This window comes from Mesocricetus auratus, unplaced genomic scaffold, assembly GCF_017639785.1.
Source record: "Mesocricetus auratus isolate SY011 unplaced genomic scaffold, BCM_Maur_2.0 Super-Scaffold_100001, whole genome shotgun sequence".
NCBI lineage: Eukaryota > Metazoa > Chordata > Mammalia > Rodentia > Cricetidae > Mesocricetus > Mesocricetus auratus.
Window position 1 is genome coordinate 9076231 of NW_024429187.1, and position 25984 is coordinate 9102214.

At 43.5% G+C, this 25984-nt stretch overlaps 1 protein-coding gene across 40 annotated transcripts in view; it reads left to right on the forward strand.

Moving 5' to 3' along the window:
• Plekha5 (pleckstrin homology domain containing A5) overlaps window positions 1-25984 on the forward strand; it is a 172107-nt gene that overhangs the window by 87252 nt on the left and 58871 nt on the right. For 26 of the 40 annotated variants that reach the window (XR_005876589.1, XR_005876591.1, XR_005876590.1 and 23 more), the window contains 7 exons: window positions 8856-8939; window positions 9893-10013; window positions 10689-10793; window positions 13331-13403; window positions 19156-19256; window positions 22781-22896; window positions 23141-23158. Coding sequence is in view for 36 of the 40 variants with exons in the window: in XM_040743463.1 (XP_040599397.1) it covers window positions 8856-8939; window positions 9893-10013; window positions 10689-10793; window positions 13331-13403; window positions 19156-19256; window positions 22781-22896; window positions 23141-23158 (618 nt within the window). In the remaining 4 variants the exon portion in view is untranslated. Of the gene's footprint in view, window positions 1-527; window positions 636-3640; window positions 3838-8855; window positions 8940-9892; window positions 10014-10688; window positions 10794-13330; window positions 13404-19155; window positions 19257-22780; window positions 22897-23140; window positions 23159-25984 lie in introns of those variants that run through there. The other 14 variants (XM_040743465.1, XM_040743466.1, XM_040743469.1 and 11 more) reach the window with 3 other exon arrangements.

The window sequence follows — 25984 nt, forward strand, 5'->3', positions numbered from 1 at the left end:
TCTTTTCCTATTGACATTTATGGGACTATGCTTTTCATGAAGGCTCAGTAGCGGGTTTTTTTTTTTTCAAACTTGTGAATAATAGATGTTTTATATGAGGGAAGGGCAATACTTAATATGTGTTGTTTCAATTTATGTAACAAATAAGAATGATATACTGTACGTGTTTTTATGTGAATAATGTATTTTTGTCATTATATAAGATACCAAATTTAAGAGCTAGATTGCTACCTTATAACTCCCAGCAGAGTATATTTTACTTGCGTGTTTGGAAGCATAGAAATAGGACTTCTTGTTCGTCCTATTGAACTTGACAGCATTAAGATTCACAGTTTTCAAGTCCTAAGATTCTGCCCAAAGCTAGAAGATCCAAGAAGTGCTATTCCCTTTTAAAATGTGTCATGTCTTCCCTTAAAATATTTTAACATGTTTTTGCAACTCTGTGTTTTAAACGGAAGTGGGCGTTACCATGGTGAGATGCCCTGGAACAGATGTGGCACACAGCTTAGACAAAGATGGTTTTGAGGCATTGTGACATCAGAGGTCACTGGCTGCTACCAAAGTTCAAGTGAGAAGAAGAATCTGCTGTGACTCCTTTTTCAGTGAACAGGAAATTAAATCTGACAAAAAAGATGGTAAGCAAAGCTACAGGAAGATGACTTGGAATGGCCCTAAAAGTTTCCTTGGCTCTCAAGTAGTCGAAGATAGTTAGACTTGGCAAGAGTTTAGTGTGGGAAACTCGGATGACTGTCTCAGCCCTTTTCAGCCTTATACTATATATTTTGTTCTCTTGTGGTGAGCAAAACAAAGCATGTCAGCATGAATAACTAAAGTTCCTAAGCAAGTTAAGTGAGAGAGAGTTAGTGACATGAGAGAGGAGAATCTCTGTATTTGAGAGATCCCGTCTCACTACAAAGGTCAAAGCCTGCGCACTCAGAGCTAGCCGGCTGAGGGTGTTCCACAGTGGCCGCTTTAGCAGTCAGTGGCTCCTGACCAGGCCTGCGGAAGCCCTGAGCTGGGCCTACGCTTCTGCCCATGTGACTGGTTGTCGCCACTCTTCTCTTCTTGTTAGGTTTCCATCCCACTCTTGCCCTGGGTATGTGGTGGCATTACTTGCTGACTAAACTGGACTATAAGTGCTGAGTAAACCTCTGCCGCCCATATTTTACCTGGAGCCTTGTTTCTCTTTATGGTTACATACTTGTGTTTGAGGCTGCATTGCCAGGGCTCCCTGAATGAATAAAAAGCATTTGCCATACAAAGAGTGGTACATCCATTTCGAAAGGAAGCTGGTCTCGTTTTCCGTGGGTATTACTTGGCCTGTGCTCATGAAATAGCTGTTTCAATACAGCTCATGTAGTTTCTAAAAGCAAGTAACTACTGGGGAGTGGAAAATAGGTAAATTAAGACGCTAGAGAGTTGGCTCAGTGGTTAAGAGCAGCAGCTGCTCTTCCAGGGGACCCAGGTTCGGTTACCCACATCTACATGGCACCTCACAGCTATCTAAAACTCCATTTCCAAGGGATCCAACCCCTTCTTCTGGCCGCCTCAGACACTGCACGTACATGGTGCACTTAAATACTTGCAGACAAAACACTCATACACATAAGATTTAGAAGTAAGATATTGTTAAAAGAATAGATAAATAATAAACATGTTTCTCTTTTATTTGGATTATTTACTTGGTCAGTTTGGCCCCTAAAAAGAATGCTTCCTCCTCGATAAAGCAGTTGGAGTGCTTTAAATTGTGTGCTAACATGTGGGATAGAATTGGTGATGTGCCTAAGATCCAAAGCTTGAACTTGGCCTTTTCTAGCTTGCTGTTTGCTTCCTTCCCAGTAGTACAGTAAATGTCTATTTAATCTATGCTACTATGGAGCATAACTAATTAGCATTCATTAGGGAGTAGTAGAGCTGTCTAAATTCATGAAATTATAGGTTTTATTTTTTAAATGCCAGGTTATTGCTTCTAAATGACAAATGGAATATTGTATGTTTCTAGTTGAGGTTCTGAATTTTGTTTTAAGAATTCCACCTACCCTGGCACCTTTGTGATAATATTTTTTGTACAAATTTCTTTACCATCTTTTAAATAGTCCTTTAAACTACTGTAATATACCCTGTAATCATTTTAATTCTGCTACGTGACTTTGTATATGCTTTTCCACTTTTAGACCATTCAATATTAAATTTTAAGCATAGGCTGTATTATTAGTGTTCCTTGTTCATTAAATTATAGTTGTCAATGTCATTTTATTTCATATTAAAGATGGTGCAGGTAGCCAGCAATCTTTTAAATCATGGAAGTACCCAGTTGTATTTATTTTCAGTAACTAATTCTTGTAGCACATTCTAGGTCATCTACTTTTTGATAAGGCATGCTCATTAATATACCTTGATGCAATCAAACATTTTATCCTTCCAGAAGGGTAGAGGTTGTGTGCTTTGTTGTTTGTCTTTGGTGTATGTTTTACAGCTGTGGTTTAGTGCAAAGAGGCAGTTACAGTGCGATAGATTGAAGTGCCTTTAAATGTCTTGGAATTAGAAAACCATGTGCTGTATAACAGACACAGAGATGTATTGTTAGGTCACAATTAGAATTTAAGAAGGAGATGGCGTGCCCTGCACGTGACGCTCTGGTGTGTGCAGCTCAGCGGTAGAGCTGCGCCGTCTGTGCAGACCCTGACTCTGTCCGTCGCCAGCACCGTCCACCTTCCCGCCCCTGAAGGGAACTTGAAAGACTGCCCGGGTTCAGTGAGTGCAGCAGTGGTTGAGACGGTATAGGCTGTCTGCTCTCGTAGGAGAAATCAGCATGGTTTCATGTTTTTACACTTGGCAGAAAATCACCTTGAATTTGTACACACATTCCTGTTTCTGTATTGACCATGCAATGCTAGCTATTCTATTCATTAAGCTAAACATCCTAGCCAGGTGGTTCAATTCCAGCACTGTGGAGGCAGCACTGTGGAGTTCCAGGACAGCCAAGGGCACCCAGAGAAACCCTGTGTGGAGTAGGGTTGGAGGGCAACATCCTGAGTCAGAGTCACACTCATGCAAGTTGCCTGTGGGTAAAACAGGTGTGTTGGAATTATGTTAGCCTTTATGTTTGCCTTTCATTTTCCAAGTGGTCTGAGGTATAACCCCCATCATGGCACTCGGGTGGATGTGACAGGAATATTTTTCTTGAACTAGCATAGTGCTGATTGAATGATTCTTGAGTTACTTTAAGGATTTTTTAAAATCTATTGCAAGTGTTTCTTTTTATAGGAACATGTAATGTGCATGCTACTGTTATTTGTAAGAGTGTTTCCAAGGGACAGTTTGTCCATTCTCTGGTGTGTGTGCTCTCGGGTTCCGCACTGCTGCTGTTGTAGTCCATGTAGGGGCTTTCAGCCTTCTGCTTGGCTTGTTGTTTTCCCACCCAGCTTTAAGCCCCTTCCTGGGTTAGGCCGAGCCAGATTTTCAGTTCCTGTTGGTGTGATGCATGCCTTGGGCGTGGTGGTATTTGTGCTCTGTGGTCCCTGTGACAGGGGAATGTGACATAACATTTCTAAATCTGCTGTGGTGATAATTTTTTATTAGGACAGCTGACTAAGAGAGGGAAGTGATTACCAAGCTGGAGAGCATAGCGAGATGGAAAGGCATTGGGTTTAAACTAAACTGGAGTTGGAGGTTTTGTGGCAGCTTCAGATGGGCATGATGTTGGCGAGGCTGGTGACAGAGCCGGGAGGAACCCCTAGCAAAGCAGCGTATGCCCTAGTCAGCACTCTGTCCCCAGAGGAGGGGGAGGACTTCTGAGCAAAGTGTGCTGCCTGCTCCAGGTGCCGTCATTGACTGGTAAGTCAGGGAAGCTGGAGGAGGGCATGTGTCCATCTGAAGGAAGGCCTGTCACCTAGCCCTGCGCGCACCTCTTCTCCTGTTGTGGCCGCTTGGTAAATGTGGCCAGTGGTTGACTTATACAGTGTGAACAATGATCCCACCTCAGAGGGACTCTGGGAGGGCTGCCAAGGGCAGGCCCCTAGTTCACAAGACAGCTGGGTTGAATGGGCAGTGCTGTCACCGTGAGAGCTGTCACCAGTGACAGCTGTGTGCTCTGCTGGGTAAGGAGCAAAATGAAGTCTTCACACGCATGGTCTCCCTCTTTTCTCACAAGGCACCTGAGACAGTCTGCTTCTAAACGTGTACAGAAGAGTGGGAAGTAAAGGGTTAAGCCCAGATGAGTCCCTGAGGTTAAGCGGGCTGTCTGGAAGCCTTTAGGGCTGAGTTAAAAGCAAGTGGCATTTGGAACTGAATGTGGGGACAGGAAATGTATACTACTTGTACTTTTAAGCAGTTACATCTTTTGCATTGCTGACCTCGTGGTTGCTTTCCCACATAATCAAGGCCTAAGAATTGGATTTCTCAAGAAAGTCACTGTGCTTCTGGTTTTTTCTGTTTTGTTCCTAAAATATTGAGTTTAATTGTAGGCCCAGTTTCCTGTGCCAGTGTATTTTTGGTTTGTAAATAAGTTGGTAAAACAGTCATTATGGCAGCTAGATTTCAAAATAATATTTTCCTCATTTATCAAAATGAAGATAAATAGCTTGCTATATAAAGCATTAGTGGATTTTCCACTTAATAATAATAATATAAGCATTATTTTGAGCCACTGTAGAATCCGTCAATTTAATAACTAGCTGGCTGCTACAGGCATGTTTTTTAAAGCTAATCACATCTGATTGTCCACGGTGGCGTTACTGACAAAAAAAATCTCTCCGTCTTCAGAGCAAGCCAGAGAATATAACTGCCTGTGGTGTCCTGTGTTACGGCCTTGAGCTATAAACTTGAAAACTGTATGAGCTCTGGTACTCCTTCTGGGAGTAGATGTGTGCACAAAATGACACAAGCACACATCTGGGCTGCTGGCCGCAGGGTTCTCACCCACCTAAGAGAAGCACAGCAGCTCCCATGGCTCCCCTGGCTCTCTGCCTCCTGCTCACACGGCGGCGGGTATATGGGGACTTGTGGGTTGGGCCCTTGGTGCAAGGCACACTGCTGGCTGTTAGTGGGCTGCCAAAGAGATAGCAGACTGCAGCTGCCCAGCCTGCCTGTGCAATCCTGTGCTGCCTGCACTAAGTCAACTCCTTTCTCTTTCTCATCTCGAGATGATTTGTAGGTCGTGTGGAGTTAAAGACAAACCAGATCTTTTGGGCAACTTTCTAAAACATGCACTTTTTTTTGCATAGTGGGTGTATTTCTAGCTTTGTTGCCAGTTACATAAAACACTGCCTAGTAAGCTTATAGTTTATCATTCCAAAAAAAATCACATTAGTTGTTATTGGCAACATATCAGTAGTGGTTTCAGTGTTTGCTGTAGTCACTGAAGTTAGCCACATGCTATAGTTTGGATGCTCAATGTCCCTTATCGGCCCATTTTGGCTTGGTCCCCAGAATGGCACTATTGGGATGCAGCGGGACTTTTGAGAACATGCTCCCACAAAGGGACCCTAGTGGGCACTCTGCAGCCAGGTGAGTAGAGCCCTGCTCAACTGTGTTCTCACCGTGGTGTCCTGCCTCAAAGGCACTGGAGCCAGTCTCTTAGTTAGCTGACCCACCAGTCTCAGTTAGTTTGTTATAGCCACAGTCAGATTAACACACTATGAAATTTTTTTCTCAATACAGCTAAAGCAGATGTTTCTACTGGAAACAGTTATAGTGCTAAGAATAGCCAGAATATAGTTACTGGCCAAAATATTCAAATATTTTTGAGACTATAAGAAAAAAAACTCATGAAATCATATGTTCTAATAAATCATCTTCCTGACCTTCCCAAAGAAGGGAACTGGCCAAACTGCCTTCCTTTCCCTTGGAGAACAGGTCACGTTTATTATCTGCTAGTGCAGGCATTTTCTTTACCCCACATGGAAAGCTGATGTGTCTGAGAAAGACGAGGTGTTTCTTAGCCTTATGCTTCTCCTTCCTAGATACTACAGTGTAGTCTTGTTGATTTCTTTCCCTCCATATGGGTCACAGATTAGCTGTGAGGCCTGATTGTGTAGGTTTGTGACAGTGCCATTATTTATTTCTGTTGCTTCTGAGTTAGGCATGGACTTCAGTCTGTTTGATTGATAGGACTCTAGAGAAGAAAATGAATGCCAAGAAAAACTGCACTCTGAACTTTTTATAGCGTGTATGCATGATACAGGGACACCGTGGCCAGGCTGGGCCTCATAGGGATACCCACCTAAAAAACGATAAGGCAAACAGAAAAGTACCGGGGTTCGTACCTGGGGACCTCACACAGGCTAGGCAAGCATTCTACCTGCCACTCAGACAGTCGGGCCTCACTGAACAGTAGGATTTATAACAACACTTTCTGTTGTTAGTGGTCTAAAGGATGAGGTTATTCCTTCAGCTATTCTGGCTTGTATCGTTTAAGAAACTAGAAATTTGCCAGGCAGTGGTGGTGCACACCTTTAATCCCAGCACTTGGGAGGCAGAGGCAAGTGGATCTCTGTGAGTTCAAGGCCAGTCCAGTCTACAGAGTGAATTCCAGGACAGCTAGAACAGTTACACAGAGAAACCCTATCTCGAATAACCAAAGGGGGAAAAAAGAAAGAAACATACAGTTACTAGCAGAAAAACTTTCTTTATCTCATCATTTTATTAGAATTTGTATTTGAAGTGTATTTTTCTGTTTGGTTGGTTGGTTGGTTTTTCCAGTCAGGGTTTCTCTGTATTGTTTTGGAGCCTGTCCGGGAACTCACTCTGTAGACCAGGCTTGGTCTCGAAATCACAGAGATCTGCCTGCCTCTGCCTCCCAAGTGCTGGGATTAAAGGCGTGTGCCACCAACTCCTGGCTCTTGAAGTGTATTTGTTATATTTATGCAGATGTGTGGCATTTTCCTAGGAATGCCTGTGTGTACAGAAACGCAGGGAACTGTGGGAGCATAGGAAGCACCTGCCACCATCATCTTACGTGTGCTTTCCTCCTTGCCTCCTGCAGTGAATTTCATGACAAGAGGAAGATGTTTGGGGAAGGGGGCATGGGTGTGATGAGGAGGGGGTATGGGTTGTCACAGAAGCCTTCTATGTCACTTTTTCCCAACTGTGAGTCAAGACCTGAATTTTATCCCCTATTTTGTCAGACACAAATTTCCATTTTAAAAAACATACCATGTGTCTTTTCCACTTTCCCTTTTCATTCATGGACAGTGTCAGATCTCTGACAAGCTTTGCTTTGTTTTTTGAGTGGTACCTCTGCATCAGGCCCAGAGCCTCGAGCACGCTGAACGTGCATTCCACCACTGAACCTCAGCGGCAACCTAGAATCTAACCTGGGAAAATGGCTGGGTGCTAAGAGCCTTTGTTCTGTGTGCCTGAGGACCCAAGTTCCCACAGCACACACACATGCTGGGTACGGCTGCAGGTGCCGATGACCCCGACTTAGGGAGGAGTAGAAAGACAGATTCCAAGAGTTTGCGAAGCAGCCAACCCAGCCTACAAGCAAGTTTCTGGTTCAGAGAGACCAGGGCTCAGCATAGTAAAGTAGAGACCAATAGAGGAAGACACGTGCTAGACATCCTACGTGGCCATGCACAGCATCACACATCCACTAGTGCGCGCGCGCGCGCACACACACACACACACACACACACACAGAGTCAGGCAACAACAAGCCCAGAGTTCGGAGTTTGTGGAGAAAATGGGTTAGAAGTAACAGTGACACAGGAATAAGGGGAAATCTCACCGAGCTGACCGTACAGTCTTACACATTAGTAAGTGCAGAGGGTGCTGTGATAGGATTTTTCCCTTGGAAGTGAATACAGCTTGCTTGAGGAAGTAGGCATTCTTGGAAGGGCTTAAGCGTATGAGTTACTGGCAAGTGTCAGAATGGTTGTCTGGAAAGGAATATGAAGTTGTACTCTTAGATAAGGCGTACTTCATACATACCCAATGAACTAAAAGCAGCTGGTGGGTATTGGAGATGTGTGCAGATGTATGTCTTATCAATTTTGGTGGCTATGTCTGCTAGATGCAGTTCTCTGCATTCATAGGGTTTTCCATACATTTAGAAACTATGTGTAATGTGTGTGTGCCAACACAGGATTTGGGCTGTGCTCGGTTCATTCTCCCGTGTGTCAGCTTCCTTAGAAAACACTGCCACTCGTTACAGCAGAACCAAGGATATCCTTGGTCTGATTTTGAGCCTTTGGAAATAAAATCAAGACCAAGACAAACCTGGTGAGCGATGAATGACAGTAGGGTGTGAACACGGGGTTTGCAGAGTAGCAGCAGACACGCCTGGTAGAGCTGCTGAGGGGCTGAGAATCATTGTCCTTTCTGCCTCTCCTTGATCGGGATTAGCTGCCTCCTTTGTGCCAAAGACAGGCCCACTACCTCTCCCAGAACTCTGTATTTTTACACAGACGAGGGTAGGGAGGATGGGGCTGGTAAGTGTGACCAGAATGTAATATCTGCGTGTGTGAAACTGTTAAAGAATAAATTGATTGAAGCATACCATTTTATTGTAACTTTGTGGGAATTCAGTGTGCTGATGTCCCTGTGGAGTTTGCTCTCTGAAATGTGCCCAAGTTGGACCCAAATTAAAGGATAAATACGAGCCTGGTGGACTGGACGTTGTTCATGAAGTATTGAGGAAACTGGGCCGAGGTCTCAGACAGAAGGAGGGTGGGTTGCGGGCTTCGTGGCACTGTCCGTGTGAGCTGCACTCCCATCACAGCACGCCACAGGAAGCGTGGGCTCGGAGACCTTCATGCCAGAGTTTTAAAGTGGGTGCTTTGCTGCTCAACTGTTAGAAAATGTTTGTGACTGTAGAAGTACCACTCAGAATTCCTTTTTCTTTCTTCTTGCAGCCACAATGAGAGGAAAGTGACCTGTAAGCATCCAGTCACAGGACAGCCGTCCCAGGATAATTGTATCTTTGTTGTGAATGAGCAGTAAGTGAAGTGTGCCTTGGAAACCCCGTACACAGGGTGGGCTACACGGGATTGCAGCAGCTGAGCTCTTTCCTTTAACTGGACATCCGCCGTCAGATATAACAGTTGCAGCTGCTTACTATTACAGAGAAACATGGTGTAATTTTTTTCCTAAGGAATTTAATTTTACAAGCTCTTTCGTGAGAACTTAAATTCTGACTCTTAGCTCGGGATGCCAGGCTAAAGAAATCTGCAAACTTAGTCTGTTCGACTGAGTCGAGCTGTTTCTAACCGTTCGGTCTGCGGCTGTGTAATTAACCATTCTCTGTAAATTTGTGTTTGTTTGTTGCCACATCTTCCCCACTGTGTGCCTTAAATCTGTCCCGATATTAGTTACTTCTAACAGTAGAATCATTGACGTTGTAATTTGTGTGTGTGCGCGCGCAAGCGCGCATGCGAGTGTGCATGTGTGTTTACATGCAGATGCAGAGAATTGAGTCCAGGGCCTTGTACATGCCAGTCACATGGCTCAAACCCTCGTAGTTGATTTGTTTTTTTTTAAGATTTATTTAATTATTATGTATACAGTATTCTGTCTGCATGTATGAAGAAGGTACCAGATCTCATTATAGATGGTTGTGAGCCACCATGTGGTTGTTGGGAATTGAACTCAGGACCTCTGGAAGAGCAGTCAGTGCTCTTAACCTCTGAGCCATCTCTCCAGCCCGTTGATTTGTTTTTTAACTTTTCAGTTGAATGACCAAGAATATCTGCAATAATGCCTATTTAAATATGGTACCAGCTTACTCTGGGCTAGAGGCAGAAGTGCTGGTCTTATTTAAAGTGGTGACGGCATTAAGTGTGGTAACGTGTCAAAGTTTTTAAAAGAAGGACACCTGTATAACTGGGGGGGGGCGCGTTGGTGTGAAGCAGTTCACATGGGCAGCAGACTGTAGCGTTGGTATGTTTTTCAGGACTGTTGCAACCATGACATCTGACGAAAAGAAGGAGCGACCCATAAGTATGACAAATGAAGCTTCCAATTACAGCATGGCTTCAGACTGTATAGTGCATCCCATGAGCCCTGTGGGCAGAGTAAGTTATTCTGCTTTTGGTTAATTAGGGGAAAGTATTAGTTAGTATCTGCTGCTATTACTTAAAGTTGGAATTAGAGAATGATAATTGCATTTTTATTATAGCATGGTACTAATTATACTGGTAGTAATTGACATGAAGTGTAGCTTCAAATATAAATGAATAAAATTTTAAAGACCTGCATTTCTTTTATATGCTGAGCGAAGCTATTCAGTAATTTTGCAAACATTGTGGATGTTTGTATGAGGGAATGGGTACTCTGTTGAATCAGCTAAACTTTTTGTTTGTTTGTTTGTTTGTTTGTTTTGTTTTGTTTTTTGTTTTTCGAGACCAGGGTTTCTCTGTGGCTTTGGAGCCTGTCCTGGAACTCGCTGTGTAGACCATCCCGGCCTCGAACTCACAGAAATCCGCCTGCCTCTGCCTCCCGAGTGCTGGGATTAAAGGCGTGTGCCACTAACGCCCGGCCTGAATCAGCTAAACTTTTAAAGGGAATATAGTAACCTAGAAATCGCATTTCTTTGCATACAGTTCTTATATGTGAAATAGGCCAGCAAAAGTAGAATTGTAAGTTTTTCCTCCAAATATCAGAGATGTCTGGAAGAACATGAAAATGGAGGCAATCTTAAAGCTCCAACAATTAATACTACATGTTCTGTCCTGCTTTCTCCTGTTTAGACATCACGGGCTTCGAAAAAGGTTCATAATTTTGGAAAGAGGTCCAATTCAATTAAAAGGAATCCGAATGCACCCGTGGTCAGGCGCGGCTGGCTGTACAAGCAGGTACTCTCTGTCTCCGTTGTCAGTGTTCAAGTGCTGCCGGCTGTTGACTAAGGTTCTTTATAAATGAGGAGTTCGCTTTTACTGTGGGTTCCAGACAGTGGCTACCAGTGACTGAGGTGTCACCCAGCATCCAGTCTTGTTATCTGCCTCTTCTGTGTCTTATCCCGGGGAGTCATACCAGTTCCCCGACCTGGTCATTGGCACATCTCCTAGATGTTTAACGTCTATCATTAGAGTCCCCCAAACCTGTGGTAACCCCGTGTTCTTTAAACCAGGTTCAGTAGCCCATGTCTGTAATCCCAGTATTCGGCAGGCATGGGCAAGGGAGTAACAAGTTCAAGGCCACCCTGGATTCAACTCCAAATACAAGAAAAAAATTTCTTTTTAATTACATCAGTGGCTTAGGGACCACGCAGGCCCATTTCTTTATAGTCAGTAATTGACTTTTGGTGAACCTGATAACATTTACTCATAAAACACACCATAAATGTGCTGTGAAGTACTCCTGAGATGCTGTTTACCCAAGAGTCGGGGAAGGGGGGTTAGAGGAGAACCATCCTAAGGTCCATGCCCAAGCCTCTCTGCACGTCTAGTTTGTAAGAGGGTCTCTGTCCATCTTACCTACTACATATAACCCCCAGATAGTTAAGTAGCTTGACACAGTTGGACCCCGTGACCTCTCTCTCTAAGACACCTGCAGGTCTTGTCTCTCACTCCCACAGTTGGACATTATGGCGCAGTGTTACTAGTGTAAGTGTCTAGTGATAGACATGTGACCTTAAAATTTTTGTAGCTCCCCTGTTTGATCCAAAGAAAGAGTGTAATTAAGACTGAAAATGTCGTAGACCATTCACAAACATGTCCCCTTGGTATGCTTTGGTTTCTCCTTTGGGGTTGCTGTTCACTTTAAAGTAAAACATCTTACATTGAGGATGTTTTTCTACCCATATTTGGTCTCTTTCATTTTTAGATCACTGTTACATTAGCTATAAATATTCTAAGAAATATTCATTCAGACATTGAAATAGGTGTCTAGCGTCTTGAGGGCATCCAGTTTTCTCCAGCGTTCTTGTTTATTGGATGTGGGAAAGTCATGTTTATTAAAAGTGTGACATGCAGCCCCCATACCCTCCTCTGGCAAAAAAAAAAAAGTGTGGTGTCATTTGAAGCTGGTAGTTTTATGCAGTAGATCGCTTAGCATTAGCTAAAGGGATGCAGTCTTGCAGGATGAGTAAAACCTAACTGTGGAGGGCAGAGTGTTTACTCACTGAATTTGTCTACTAAGTTCATTTTAATCGTGTAACCTTTGAAATAATTTTAGGGCACATATTTTGCTTCTTGCTGGCGATTAACCTATTTATTGAGTCTGGTAACCAGAGTGAGTCTGTGCACCATTGCGTGCGTCTCTTATTCCCATCCTCACAAGCTTACGTTCAGAAGAGTGAATTTCAGGTGACTTCAGCCCACTCTTCAGAGAGCAGTCAACGTGTGACCATGTTAACATAATACAGTTCCTTTAGTCGGCATATAAAAATGTTATTTATTTATGAAGAACCTTGGGACGTTTTCATACATAAAAGCATTTCAGGAGCAGCATGTCTGCATCCTCAGGTGTCCATCATTTGTCTGTGGTGGAAACATCCAGTCTCTCTGGAGCATGCTAGAGTGACCCGGTTGTGCAAGTAGCAGATGAGAACTTTTTTTTTTTTTTTGCAATATATCTTTTTTTTTATTTATTTTTCAGTTTAAATTTAGATAAGAAACAAGGTTGCTTCACAAGTCAGTTCCAGATCCCTCTCCCTTTCCCTCCCCTCCTCCCCTGTCCTCCCTCCAACCCCCCCCCATTATCCCCTCATTTCCCCAGGGAGGGTGAGGCCCTCCATGGGGGTGTCCATAGTCTGTCACTTCATATAGGGCAGGGCCAAGACCCTCCCCCAAGAGTTCAGGGTGAGAGTGCACTTCACATTGTTGGATGGGAGTCCAAAGTCCATGTGTATACTCGGGATGGGTACTGATCTACTGCCCAAGGCTCAATAGATTCCCTAGGCCTCCTCACTGACACCCAGATTCAGGAGGTCTTGATCAGTCCCATGCTGGATTCCCAGGCTGATGCCTGGGATTCAAGAGTTAACCTTTGTCAGGTCAGCTGTTTCTGGGGGTTAAACCAGCCCAGTCTTAATCCCTTTGGTCATCAGTCCTCCCTTCTGTTACTGGCTTTCTTGAGTTCAGCTCAGTGCTTAGCCATGGGAGTCTGCCTCTGCTTCCATCAGCCACTGAATGAAGGTTCTGTTTCCCAGACTCTCTGGCCATGGGATTGTAGGCTGGCACTCCCCAGATCTAAATCCATATATGAGAGAGTACATGCCATGTTTCTCTTTTTGTGACTGGGTTACCTCACTCAGGATGGTTTCTTCTAGTGTCATCCATTTGCCTGCAAATCTCAGATGAGAACTTTCTGATGGGCCTTTTAATGAGGTTATGTTGTATGCATGTCAAAATGTGTATCAAAAGTGTCTTACATCTGTTATTTAACACAGGACAGCACCGGCATGAAGCTGTGGAAGAAACGCTGGTTTGTGCTTTCTGACCTTTGCCTCTTTTATTATAGAGGTGAGTTCACCAGGTGCTCAAGTATCTTCATAACTGCAGTGTATGGCAAGCACTAGCTGCGTCTTAGGAGAAACGACATTGGTACTTTGGCTGTTTGCAGCTAGCCTTTCTTCACTGGCCCTAGAGTGTAGCAGGAGACAGAGCAGGGCTCCAAGCAGAGTGGAAACAGGGTCTCACAGTGTCCTCTGTCACCCTGTCTTTGAGCACAGTACCTAGCAGGAAAAGCCCTGGTTTGGGTGTTTGTTTTAGAGCTGGTGTGTCACCCTGTACCCAAGCTCCCCTGGGAGCGGTGAAGCTGCCTCAGCCTCCCAGTTTCTGGGATCATAGATAGACATAACCATCACTGGCAGCCAAGACTGTTAGATGTTAATTTTGTGAGATCTAGCTGTGGATTTATAGACTGTCTGTAGCTGTAATTTTATTCAAGTGAGTACAGTATCAGAAATTATTATAGTGGATTAGAAAATGAAAAACCTGCATTACTGTTGCAAATGTGCGTATACAGTTGTACATATATATCTATTTAGGTTTTCCTTTCTGAGATAATCTGGCTTAGTGCATGCTGCCTTGTACTTGAACTTCCTTCCTGAGTGCTGAAAAATCAGTTGTCATTTTCTCCAAAAAACATGGAAAAGGTTATGTGGAAGATACAAAGCAGGCTTTTACTACTAACACTGAAGAAATGTAGGGGTTACAGCGTAAATACGTCCCTTTCCTTCTCCTTGATCGACATGTAAGGTTCCTTCTGGTTTTTCTCTTTCTTAGGAAATTATTAAGACAAGCTCTCATAGTGTTGCCTAGGCTAGCCTCAAACTCTTGGGTTCAAACAACCCGTCTCCCTCAGCATCCTGAATAGCTGGGATGTAGGCAGGCTCATGCTACCATTTTGAGGTAATGGATAAAAATCTTAAGGTAAAAATCCAGCAATTCTATTAAGATGTCAGACTTCAAATTTGGTACCTGTGGGCGAAAGAAAATTGTACCAAGATACAGTTCTCTGAAGAAATATACTCCAATTATAAATTGTGAATTCGAACAATCTCTCCTTTAAAATCTGACTAGAAACTATCACTTAAGAATTAGATTTGGGGGCTGGAGAGATAGCTCAGGAGTTAAGAGCACTGGCTGTTCTTCCAGAGAAGTTCTGAGTTCAATTCCCAGCAACCACATGGTGGCTCACAACTATCTGTAATGAGATTTGGTGCCCTCTTCTGGCCTGCAGGAATACATGCAGACAGAATACTGTATACATAATTAATAAATAAATAGATAAATAAAAAAGAATTTGATTTGTTGGGGCTGGAGAGATAGCTCAATGGTTAACAGGACTGGCTGTTCTTCTAGAGGATATGGGTTGGATTCCCAGGACCCACATGGTCTATAACTCCAGTTCTGGCTTCTATAGGGGAAGAAATTTAGATTATTAGCTTGTCACTAATTGTGACTGTCCTTTGCACATAGCAGTTACACAATATGCATTGGGTATATTGATTGGAGAATGACTGTAATCACCTGCTGTCACTATACTGGGACCTAGGACCTTATGTACTTGTCAATATTTGCTGTATGGAATTGGGAACCCCAGCATTTTATACATATGTATTTTTTAAGATGCACATATGTGTATGAGGGTTTGCCTTCGTGTATGAATGTACACTGCATATGGGCCTGGTACCCAAGGCAGCCAAAGAGGGTATGAGATCCCCTGGAACTGGAGTTAGTGTACTTGTTTTCCCTCTGCTTTGTGGTTTTGGCATCTTAATCGACCATAGACAAGCTTTCCTCCGGCGCTGTGCATTTGGAACTCTCCATGCTGCATTTGTCCAGATGTCCATGTCTTTCTCCAGACTTCAGGAGTTTTTGCTGTAGTTCCCCTTTGATTTTCTGGTTTGGTTTGGTTTGGTTTGGTTTTCCTCCTCCTACCCCAATGTATTCTTTTTTTTTTCCAGAAGCATTTTCTTATTTAAAATTATATCAAAGCTACATCAGAATTATATCAAAAGTTATATAAAAGCAGCATACTGTACAAAAACAGAAACAACAGTAGAACAGGACCAATAACCAAGAAATACAGCTGAACAAATATAATGTAGTCGGCCTAGTGTTGGCAAGGATGACGCTAAGAGGACAGAATGGGAGATGGATAGTCTGTTCAGTAAACAAAACTGAGAAAAGTGGATATTCACATGCAAAAGAATGAAATTGAGCTGGGTGTCGGTGTCGCACGCCTTTAATCCCAGCACTCAGAAGGCAGAAGCAGGCGGTTCTCTGCAAGTTCGAGCCTAGCCTGGTCTACAGAGTGAGTTCCAGGACAGCCTCCGAAACAGTACAGAGACACCCTGTCTGAATAAAAACAAAACAAAACAAAAAAAGAATGAAAAAGCCAATTTACAAGGTACAAAATATGTAAACATGAGTCCTGCAGCTGTACCAAATGTAGGTGTGAACACAGGGGAGAGTTCCTTGACGTTGGCCTCCGCACCGACTTTATGAATGTGGCTCCGTTAAGCTAAAGCTTCTGCAAAACAGGAAGCAATCATCACAGTGAAAGTTAGCCACACACCTGATATTCAAATTGACGCCAAAGCCTTATAACTTCCTAGCAGGATGAGAAATGTGGCGCTTACGAACTCAGTTGAGGACCCCTCCCCTCTCATGACTGCGCCTGTGTTCCTGGGCATTGGGCTGTGTTCATTTAGTTAGTTTCCAGTGTGGATGTTTGACTGCAGCAGACCTGGTCCTCCATTGCTGATAGATAGTTCTTTCTCCAGCTTGGCCAAGGCTACTGATGATGCTTCCTACTTTTTTTTTTTTTTTTTTTTTTATGTTTTCCTTTCCACTGATTCTCCTCCCACGTGCCCTATCTCAATTTCCTTACTAACTTTTTCTTGCACAATGCTCACTCTGTATCACTGACTATCCCCCTTGGGTCGGAGATTGAATTTATCCATTTATCTGCTTGCTTGTTTCATCTTTGAGGTATATTGGTTTTACTAACTTTGAAATCATCCAGCATTTATCTGTTTCTGCATGTTTGGGTGTGGCATTGTGATTTCTTGAAGTAGTCGATGGGCTTGCTTTTTCTAATTTAGGAGTGTGTCTAGGTTGTGGTTTGCAGATCCTGTGGTTTGGTTACTTCTTTTGATTTTACTTGCTAAGCTGCTTGCTGCACAGCCCACTCTTGAGAGGAGCTGACACACTGTTTCCAGCCGGCCGGGCTTCAGCGCTTCAGCTCCCGGCTCCCAGCTCCTTACAGCTCCCGGCTCCCGGCTGGAGCTGTGTCCTGTGACTTGCCAAAGCTTTCCCTCCCTCCCTTCCTGTCTCTGTTGAGTTTTAGATGACTCTTCTTAACGAGGTCATGTGCAGGCACCTTCTGGTCCTGCATCTAACCCAGAAGTTCCTTTTCTGTTTGCAGTTTTTAAATTTACCTTTGGATTTTACAAAAGATGTGTGGCAAGGTTCTGTGGTCGCCTGCCAGTGACAAAATACGTATTAATCTCCTAAATATAGAATTACTAAACTTGTTTACCAGTCGCTCCCCATAAACTGTGCTTGAGGAGTGCTGCTAAGTGAGAATTACCAACCCTATCCGTTTCATTTTGTCTCTAGCCAAATGAACACTGGCCCGGCGTCGGTTGTGGTCTTGTCTGTCTCTGGTTGGCGCCAGACTTAATGTATAATTTCCCTCATTGCGTTTCCCACTCTTGGGGAAAAGTTAAGAGTTCTCTCCAGAATTACCCATGAGCTAGTTGTCCGCATTTTCCTCCTTTTCAGTATACTTATTGATAATTTGGAGTATAAAATGATAGCAATAAAATGTTTACTACTCCAAATTTATTTCTAGAATAAAAATTTCATAATAATCTATAGCAAAGGAATATTGAGTTCTTTGTAATAGCATTGATCCTGAAAGGGGCATGGTCTTATTTATTATGAACATGTGTGCATGCGCGCATGTGTGTGTGTGTGTGTGTGAGAGAGAGAGAGAGAGAGAGAGAGAGAGAGAGAGAGAGAGAGAGAGAGATCGAGATCACAGGGGACAGGCATACACACGTCACAGCAGAGAGAATGAGATCAGAGAACCCTGGCGGGAATGAATTGCTTCTCTCCTTCCATGCGTGGGTCATGGAGTGTGAACATGGCTCACGTGCTTACATGGAAAGTGCTTTCACCACAGAAATCTTTAAAACAAACAGAGCTGTGGCATGGTGGCACACTTTAATGCCAGCACTTGGGAGGGAGGCAGTAAGTTGGTGCTGTCAGGAGCAGACATGCCTCACTGTCGTGAGAATCTTAGTTATTAAACACCTTAAATGCCGTGTTCTGTAGGTGTTTGAAGACCATCTATCTAAATATTTCTGTTTAACCATGAAAACACAAAGTTTTAGTATTGTAGATGACTAATCACTAACCTGCATTTTAAATTATACATTACATTTTAAATGAGTTGCATAAGCACAATGCCCCACACAAGAGTAGAAACACACATGGAATATAACAAAAATTACTTTACATTTGTATCAGTAAACCAAAATCCATATCAATTAACATATTTTGAGATTAACAGTTGTTGGGTTTTTTTTGGATTAAAGTTGATTCAATAATCTACCCTTTTTAAGACTTGCTAATTATAAATGATTGGCCGATAGCTTGGACTGGTTTTTTAGCTAGGTCTTGTAACTTAAATTAACCCATATTTCTTATCTGCCACATGGTGGTCCCTTTTTTTTAACATGGCAAGCTCAAGATAAGATAAATAATAGAATATTCTCTCTAGTTTTGCCAAATACAAATGGACTAGACATTGTAACTAATCCTTACCTGATAACTTTTTGTTGTGTACAGTTTTACTATGTTAAGGTTAAAACCTGCCTTTTTAAGTAGACAAAAGGGGGAAATGCTGTGGAACAGTCTCTGTTCACTGTAAATAAGTATCACTCTCATTGGTTAATAAGAGAATATGGATCACTCTCATTGGTTAATAAGAGAATATGGATCGCTCTCATTGGTTAATAAAAGAATATGTATTACTCTCGTTGGTTAATAGAAGAGCTGACTGGCCTATAGCTGGGCAGGAAGAGGTTAGGCAGGACTTGCAGACAAAAAGAGCACAGAGAATAAAAGGGGAGGAGTCTGTGAGTCAAGAGCCAGACACAGAAGCAGCAGCATGGGAAGTTCATAGATGAGGTGAATGAGCCTGGGAGCAGGACACAGGTGAATAGAGATGGGTTTGTGTAAGTCGTAAGAACTGACTGGAGGTGAGCCTAAGCTATTGACTGAGCATTTATAATAGTAAGTCTCTGCGGTTATTTGGGGAGTGTCTGGGGGACGGAAAGGTCCTCCTACACATGAGTTTGTCAGTCGGGTGCACGGCTTCATTAGCTGGCCTGGTGGGTCCATGCTGGTGACAGTGTGTATCGGGCTTCTCAAACATCCCCGAGCAGCAAGCTCTTTATGGGAGACGAATGTTCAGTCGATTTCCTCTGCATCTGTATCGCTTATGTGCTTGCTTTGTCGGTCTGTTACTCAAAACCGTCAGCTTCTAGTAAAAGTGTCTCAGCTCCGTAGCTTTTAAACTGTGCCATTCTTATGGCACAGTGGGAAGTAGTTTTTCGTGTCAACATATGTACGTGCCAGGCCAGGGAGGATGGGAAACCATGTGAACGAGGGGAGCAGGGGTGTGTTAGAACACAGGGCGCGTGGCACCATTCCCAGAGAAGAAAACCCTAATGAAGCACTCACTTGTCTTTAGATGAGAAGGAGGAAGGCATTCTGGGAAGCATCCTGCTGCCTAGTTTCCAGATAGCCATGCTCACCTCTGAGGACCACATCAACCGCAAGTACGCTTTTAAGGTAAGAAAAGCAGCTTGCCGTCTGATCCTGTGAAACTCTGAAAAGCAGATACTCCGGCTGGAAAGATGGCTCCACCATTAAAGGCTAGGCTCACAACAGCAACAAAAAATAAAAATGAAAACAGATATAAACCATTGTAAAGAAGGGTCTTTCTGGTAGTAACATTTACTTTTAAAGTGTGTTGGTGCTGCTGCCCTTAGAACCCGGATTTAATTTCCAGTGCCCATGGGATAGCTCACAGCTCTCTGTAACTCCAGTCCCAAGGGACCCAGCACCCACTTCTAGCATAGTGAAATGCTTATGCACATAAACTAAAAATAAAGCGCAGAGCAAGCACAGAGCAGGACCATGGCTAGATATCTTAGTGATGACCGTTCTCTAGCCACCGCTTGAATTGTGTCGGATGGGCTATATGGGAAGAGGGCCGCAGAAGATGGCTCTTCAGCGTGATGTGTTTACAGATGTGTACGTTAGTCTCCAGCATTCCCAAGTGCATAGTGACGTGTTTACAGATGTGTACGTTAGTCTCCAGCATTCCCAAGTGCATAGTGCTCTCTCCTATCTCTAAATGCAAGCCACCTGGGCCCTGCTGAGACCATCATTCACCACACATCTCGTGCTTTTGCTGCTCCAATGCTGGCTTGGTGGCAGTTTTCTATTTTAAAACAGACATGCTGGGGAAGAAAAACAGGTGCTGCATTCTTTGCTTTAGGGTTTTGTTTAAAATAAATGTTAGAAGTGACCTGGCTTGGGTTTAGGGGTTTTTTTGTTTTGTTTTGTTTTTTTGCTTTTTCCCTCCTGGTTATATATATCTTTAATAATCATGACTGATTTTAATGTGGGAATTTTATTTTAAGAGTAAAAGTACAGGGGCTGGAGAGATGGCTCAGAGGTTGAGAGCACTGGCTGCTCTTCCAGAGACCCGGGTTCAATTCCCAGCAACCACATGGTGGCTCTCAATCATCTATAATGAGATCTGGTAGCCTCTTCTGGTGTGCAGGCTTACATGGAGGAAGAATGCTATACACATAATAAATAAAGCTTTAAAACAAAAGCATATGGAATGTGCATAAGGTCTGGTGCCCTCTTCTGGCCTGCCGGCAGAACACTAATCAGTCTTAAAAAAAAAAAGAGTAAAGGTACAAATGAGGACAAAATACACTATGTAACAATGGAAATGTGTGTGCCTTTACAAAATACATGTAACATTAAACACTCATTTTAAAGAATACTCAGGACTGCACTGGTGTATAACTTTTACTAATTAATATATCGCATTATCATTATTAACTTTGAAGCTAAATGAGGAGAAGGCTTAAGCAGGGTGAGAAGGTGACATTAGAGCAAAGCCTGAGTGTGAGGGAGTAGCTTCAAGTATGAGCAGCAGAGCACAACAGGCTTATAGCAGGGGAGCCTGCAGGAGCCTGGAGGAGCCTCAGTGGCAGAGAGTCTCCCAGCATCACAGAAAAGCATTAACTTCACATAACAACTTTGTGAAGAACGTGTCTAGAGCTGTGGTGCTCACACTTACTTGGGCATAAGCTTAAACTTTCATCTGCTAGTAAACTTAACAAATATTTATTGAAATTGTTCTCTTTGGGGGACATTTTATCTATGCTGTTAGATTCTTTAAAAAAATACTGCAGTATGAAAAGAAAACGTAGGCTAGAGAGATATCTCAGCCTTGAAATTCTAGCCTTAAAACCAAAAAAAAAAAAAAAAAAAAAGCATTCCTCGGGGACTAGAGAGATGACTCAGCAGTTAAGAGCACAGAGGACATGGGTTCAGTTCCCAGCACCCTCCTGGCAGATCACAAGGCCTGTAGCTTCAGTTCAGGGGATCCAGTGCCCTCTTCTGGCCACTGAGGATCCTGCATGATTGTAACGCACAGATGTACACACAGACAAAACACCAACACATTAAAAAATTAAAAGATAGTACTGATAAAATAGTAGTAAAAAAAGGTAATAAAAGTTAAGGAAACCATATTTAAAAATCTGCAATGTTAAAATAGCACAAAAGTGGCCACAGGGGTCTGGTATGGTTTATAACTATTAGTTTGATTTTGGTTTTCTTTGCCTATAACAATAGTAATTCCTCTTTTTAACTTCTCTTTTTGTGGTGTTTCTCCTAAATTTTGAGCTACTGTATGGCTGCGTTGGTTGATGTTGAGTCTACTCTTACCTGCATGGTAAGTAGGAATTTCCCAGCGTGTGAATTAAATGGGGAGGCTGTGTGATTGGTTTTGCTGCTGTTGTCTGGAGGGGGGGGGCAGGATCTTCCTACCCTCGGCCTGGTTCCTTCCACTGACCACAGATGTGGGCTGTGTTCTTCGTCCATTTTACCCAAACTCACTCCCCAGAGTCCAGTGACTGCTAATCATTGTGACCCTGGAGCACACAGTTGGCTCTGACCTCACCATGGCGATGGTTGAGTGGTCGTGGCATTGCAGTGGTCCCTGCTTGTGGATGTGTGTGCTGACTGTACTCTGTCGATGTTAAGCCGCTCTGGCCTTGCAGGGAAAGCTGCTAATAAGATGCTGATGAGAAGTGTGATTCTGGACGCAGAGCTCTAGTTCAGAAAGCAGCAAGCAGCCGGCTCCTCCCTCCCTCAGACGGCAGCGGCCTGTGTTCATTTGGCCGAGTCGAATGGGAAATGACCACGGGGTTTTAAGAGGAATCTGAGACTGTTTCCTGTCTCTGGCCTCAGCGTCCTTCCAAGCTTGTCTTCTGTGTCTATGCAGTGCAGTCTCACCAGGGTCTTTATTGCTTTCCTCCTGATGTTCTAATAAAAAGAGCACCATAGAAGAAAACCCCACCGGTCATTTACAACCCCTCAGGCTGCAGGTGTTTGCATTTCAACTTGGAAACCTGCAAGGAAAAAGCTAGAAGGAATTGCTGTTGGAATCGTTTGTGCATAAGCGTCCATACGCCAGCTCTAAAAGATGTAAACAACATCGCTTCTAAAGACTAAAGGCATTGCTAGCAAGCATCAAGAATGCTCACATGCCTTTTCCATTTTGTTGCCGCTCTCTAAAGCGTACCCACCTTTGTGTTTTTTTTTTGTTTGTTTGAAACTGGGTCTCCACTCTGGATTATGCTGTCCTAGAACTCACCATGTATTCTGGGCTGGCCTCAGAGTCATGCCTCAGCCTCCCAAATGCCATGCCTGGCTAGAAATAGTATCCTTGAATGGGAAGATATTGGCTGCACCCAATTAAAATGGTGAGAGTTGAGTGAGTGGACCAGACTGCACAGGGGTATTTTGAACATGCTTCCTAGAGCACATGTTTTTTTTTGTAGCTTTGGAGTATATGCAATTGAAGAAACACTAAAAGGGTAATTAATGTTGTGACTGCTGGGGTCAGGATGTATATTCTTTCTTAAGTCGTGTCTGTGTCTTACGTAAAAGACAAGTGTACTTTCTCTGACATTTCACGATAATGATAGCTAAGGAGCCGCGTTTTCCCTTTTCTTTTTCAGAATTGCATGTCATGCTGAAGTGGTGGTGTCGTTTTCACTCAGGCAGCCCATCCAAACATGCGGACCTATTACTTCTGCACCGATACAGGGAAGGAGATGGAGCTGTGGATGAAGGCCATGCTAGATGCTGCCCTGGTGCAGACAGAGCCTGTGAAAAGGTACGGCTGGCTGCAGGGAAGCCACCGTGACTCCCGTCCTGGCTTTGCTCCTGCCTCGCAGGTGCATGCTCGCCGTGCATGTCTCTCTCGGCCAGGCCTCGTCTGCGGCCTGCAGTGCCTTTGTCGGGGACACACGCCCCACCTGTGCCTTTATTCCCTTTCTTCTTGCCCCATTTCCACCTGTCAGTGTCACGGGGCCTCTCTAGAACCTAACATTCAAACTCAGTGTTCTTTCTTCTTACAGAATTACCTTTAATTTCCGGTGAGTACGTCTTTCTATTACCTTAAACCTATGCAGATTTGTGTGCTTCGTGGGAGAATTTTTTTTAAGAGCCTAAATAATAGAATGTAACTTCATTGTTTTTTAGTATTTGGGAAGTAAATAAATAACCATAAGAAATTCTGATGAGTTTTATTTTGTTATTGTTTTCTGGCTAATTCCAGTTATTTTATAATTAATTAATAACTCCAGAAAATAGTTCATAGAGCATTTAAATTATTTCTAAGTATATGTACTGCCTGATGAGTTGTCCCTTTCCTTTAAAACTGTGGTGCTCCGATTTCTTGCTAAAGTTGATCCTAGAGTTGTTTATTTTCTTCCCTGCTTGAAGACAACAGGTCATATTAACATTCCTCATTATACTGAAAATCATCTAGCAGACATGGCAGCACGCACGTTTCTTGCACATGTATGTGTGCATGCATGCGCTACAGTGTTCATGTGGAGGCAGGGGCAGCTTCGGAAGTCAGTGCTCTTCCTTTCACTGCATGGGTCCCAGTGGTCATACTCTGCACCTCTGCCCACTGAACTGTCTCTGGCCCGTGGCACACGCTTACAATCTAGGCATTCCTAGGCAGAAAAGTCTCAAACCCAAAGCCAGCCTGGGCTGCATCACAAAAACCTGCCTCAAAAAGAAGCAGACTAAGTCAAGGAAAATATGTTTCTCAACTGCAAAAACAGAGGTTGAATGAATGTGCCTTGTTTTTATCCTGGAGACAAGATTTCTCTGTGTAGCCCTAGCTGTTCTGGAACTTGATCTGTAGACCAGACTGGCCTTGAACTCACAGATCCACCTGCCTCTGCCTGCCAGTTGCTGAGGACTACACTTTTTACAAATTCCTGTAACTCGAAGGTTTGTAATGTAATTAAATTTAGTTTCTGGCCAATGATAATTAAGTTCACATCTATATTTAAAAAAACCACTACTGTACACATTCAAAGGTGTGTGTGTCTGTGTGTGTCTGTGTGTGTGTGTGTGTGAGAGAGTGTCCCAGTTAGAGATCAAGTCATAACATCATGCATAGTATTTCATTGTATATTTGATGGCCTTTTGGCATGTTGTCTGAAAGTCTGAGTTGAGGCTTTATACAATTGTTTGTACTTTTTTTGTGTGGCAGGATCTCTCTGTAGCCCTAGAAATTCTAGAATTCTTTGTGCAAACCAAGCTGGCTTCAAACTCACAAAGATTCACCCGCCTCCACCTCCCAAGTCCTGGCATAAGGCTTGTGCTACCAAGCCCAGCTTTTTTCTTTTTTCTTTTTCTTTTTCTTTTTTTTTTTTTTTTCTTTTTTTGCTCATCCAGGCACCCAAGCATGGAAGTAAACAGGTTTCAGGTTTGCTGCTGGTGACTGTGCTAAAGGTCAGGCCTTGTGTGTGCTCGGCAAGGGCTGTGCTGCTGCAGGCCACAGAGTTACACAGTGCGAGCTCAGCACACACTTCCGGGTCAGTCCAGCAGGTGACGGGAACTATTGTCATCAGAGATGCATAGCTCAACCTTTGCTGCAATACCAGAGGGAATACTGCCTTCCGGGATGTGCCTGCTGTCTCCATTGCAAACTTCTTGTGTGAAGAGCTCTTCCCGTCATTCATCCCCCAGCACTATAGTGTGTTCATTGTTTACTGGGCACATATAACATGTGTGATCTGGAAGATGACTCTTCACTTAGTTACACAGTTTTGACATGTAGAATATATACTGGGACATGCTTCATAACTGCATCTGTTTGTCCCACAAGGACTGTGGACTCTTAACAGCCCGCCTTGTTCTCTTGCTCAGACTACTACACACAATCGGCTCACTTTCATCTCAGAGCAAGTTCAAACTAGACTAAAGGCTTTTGTGAAAAAAAAAAACTTTACAGCTTGCACAAGGTCAGAGTCACAGGTGTCTACCAAGGTTACTAAAAGAAGCATGCTAATTGTTCACTTGCCAGACTAAACAACAGATCTGTGTCTTAAGTTATCAACGGGCATTGTGCCCTTCTGTGGCCTTGGATCCTTGTGCTGTCATGGTAAACGACTCAGCCCATTATTACTTCCTCTAGGAATGTGCTTTTGACCAATGAGAGAAATTTCTTCACCACTTCAAGGTCCTGAAGGAGACCTTCTGTTTCTAGAACAGAAGAAGAAACATGGAGAAGTTAGCAGTGGGACAGGATTATTAGAGTGGAAACAGAGCAGTAAAGAGCACAGGAAATAAGGAGCACGACCCTCAGATTGTGTGTGAAGTTACCATAGAAATGTTGGCCCCTCCTTCCCTCCTGAGCAGCGTTTCACCTCTAGGACCCTGGGTAAGGGGGAGCAGGTCTCACAGCCCTTACACTGTGTCGTAGCCATAGCCCTAGTCCTCGGGATATCTGACCCCAGCGCTTGGATGGTGGAGGCAAGGTAGTCAAGGGTTAAGGCCAGGATTAGTGAGTGAGTGTTCAGAGTGGGTTAAAATGCTTCTGTCAAAAGCCTGATGCCCTGAGTTCAGTCTTCAGAGCCCATGGGGACAGGAAATGACTCTACAATGTTGTCCTCTGACCTCTATATGCACACCGTGGCATGTTTGTCCCACACATACATATGCACAAACACACACACATCAGACCCCCTGGAACTAGAATTACACAGACTGTTGTGAGCTTCCATGTGAGTGCTGGGAATTGAACTTGAGACCTTTGCAAGAGTCACAAGTGTTTTTGACCACTGAACCTCCTCTTTCCAGCACCCCTTGGTGCTTTTACTGTGTGTGTGTGTGTGTGTGTGTGTGTGTGTGTGTGTGTGAAGCACTCCATCTCTTTCACTAAACTATACCTAAAACCT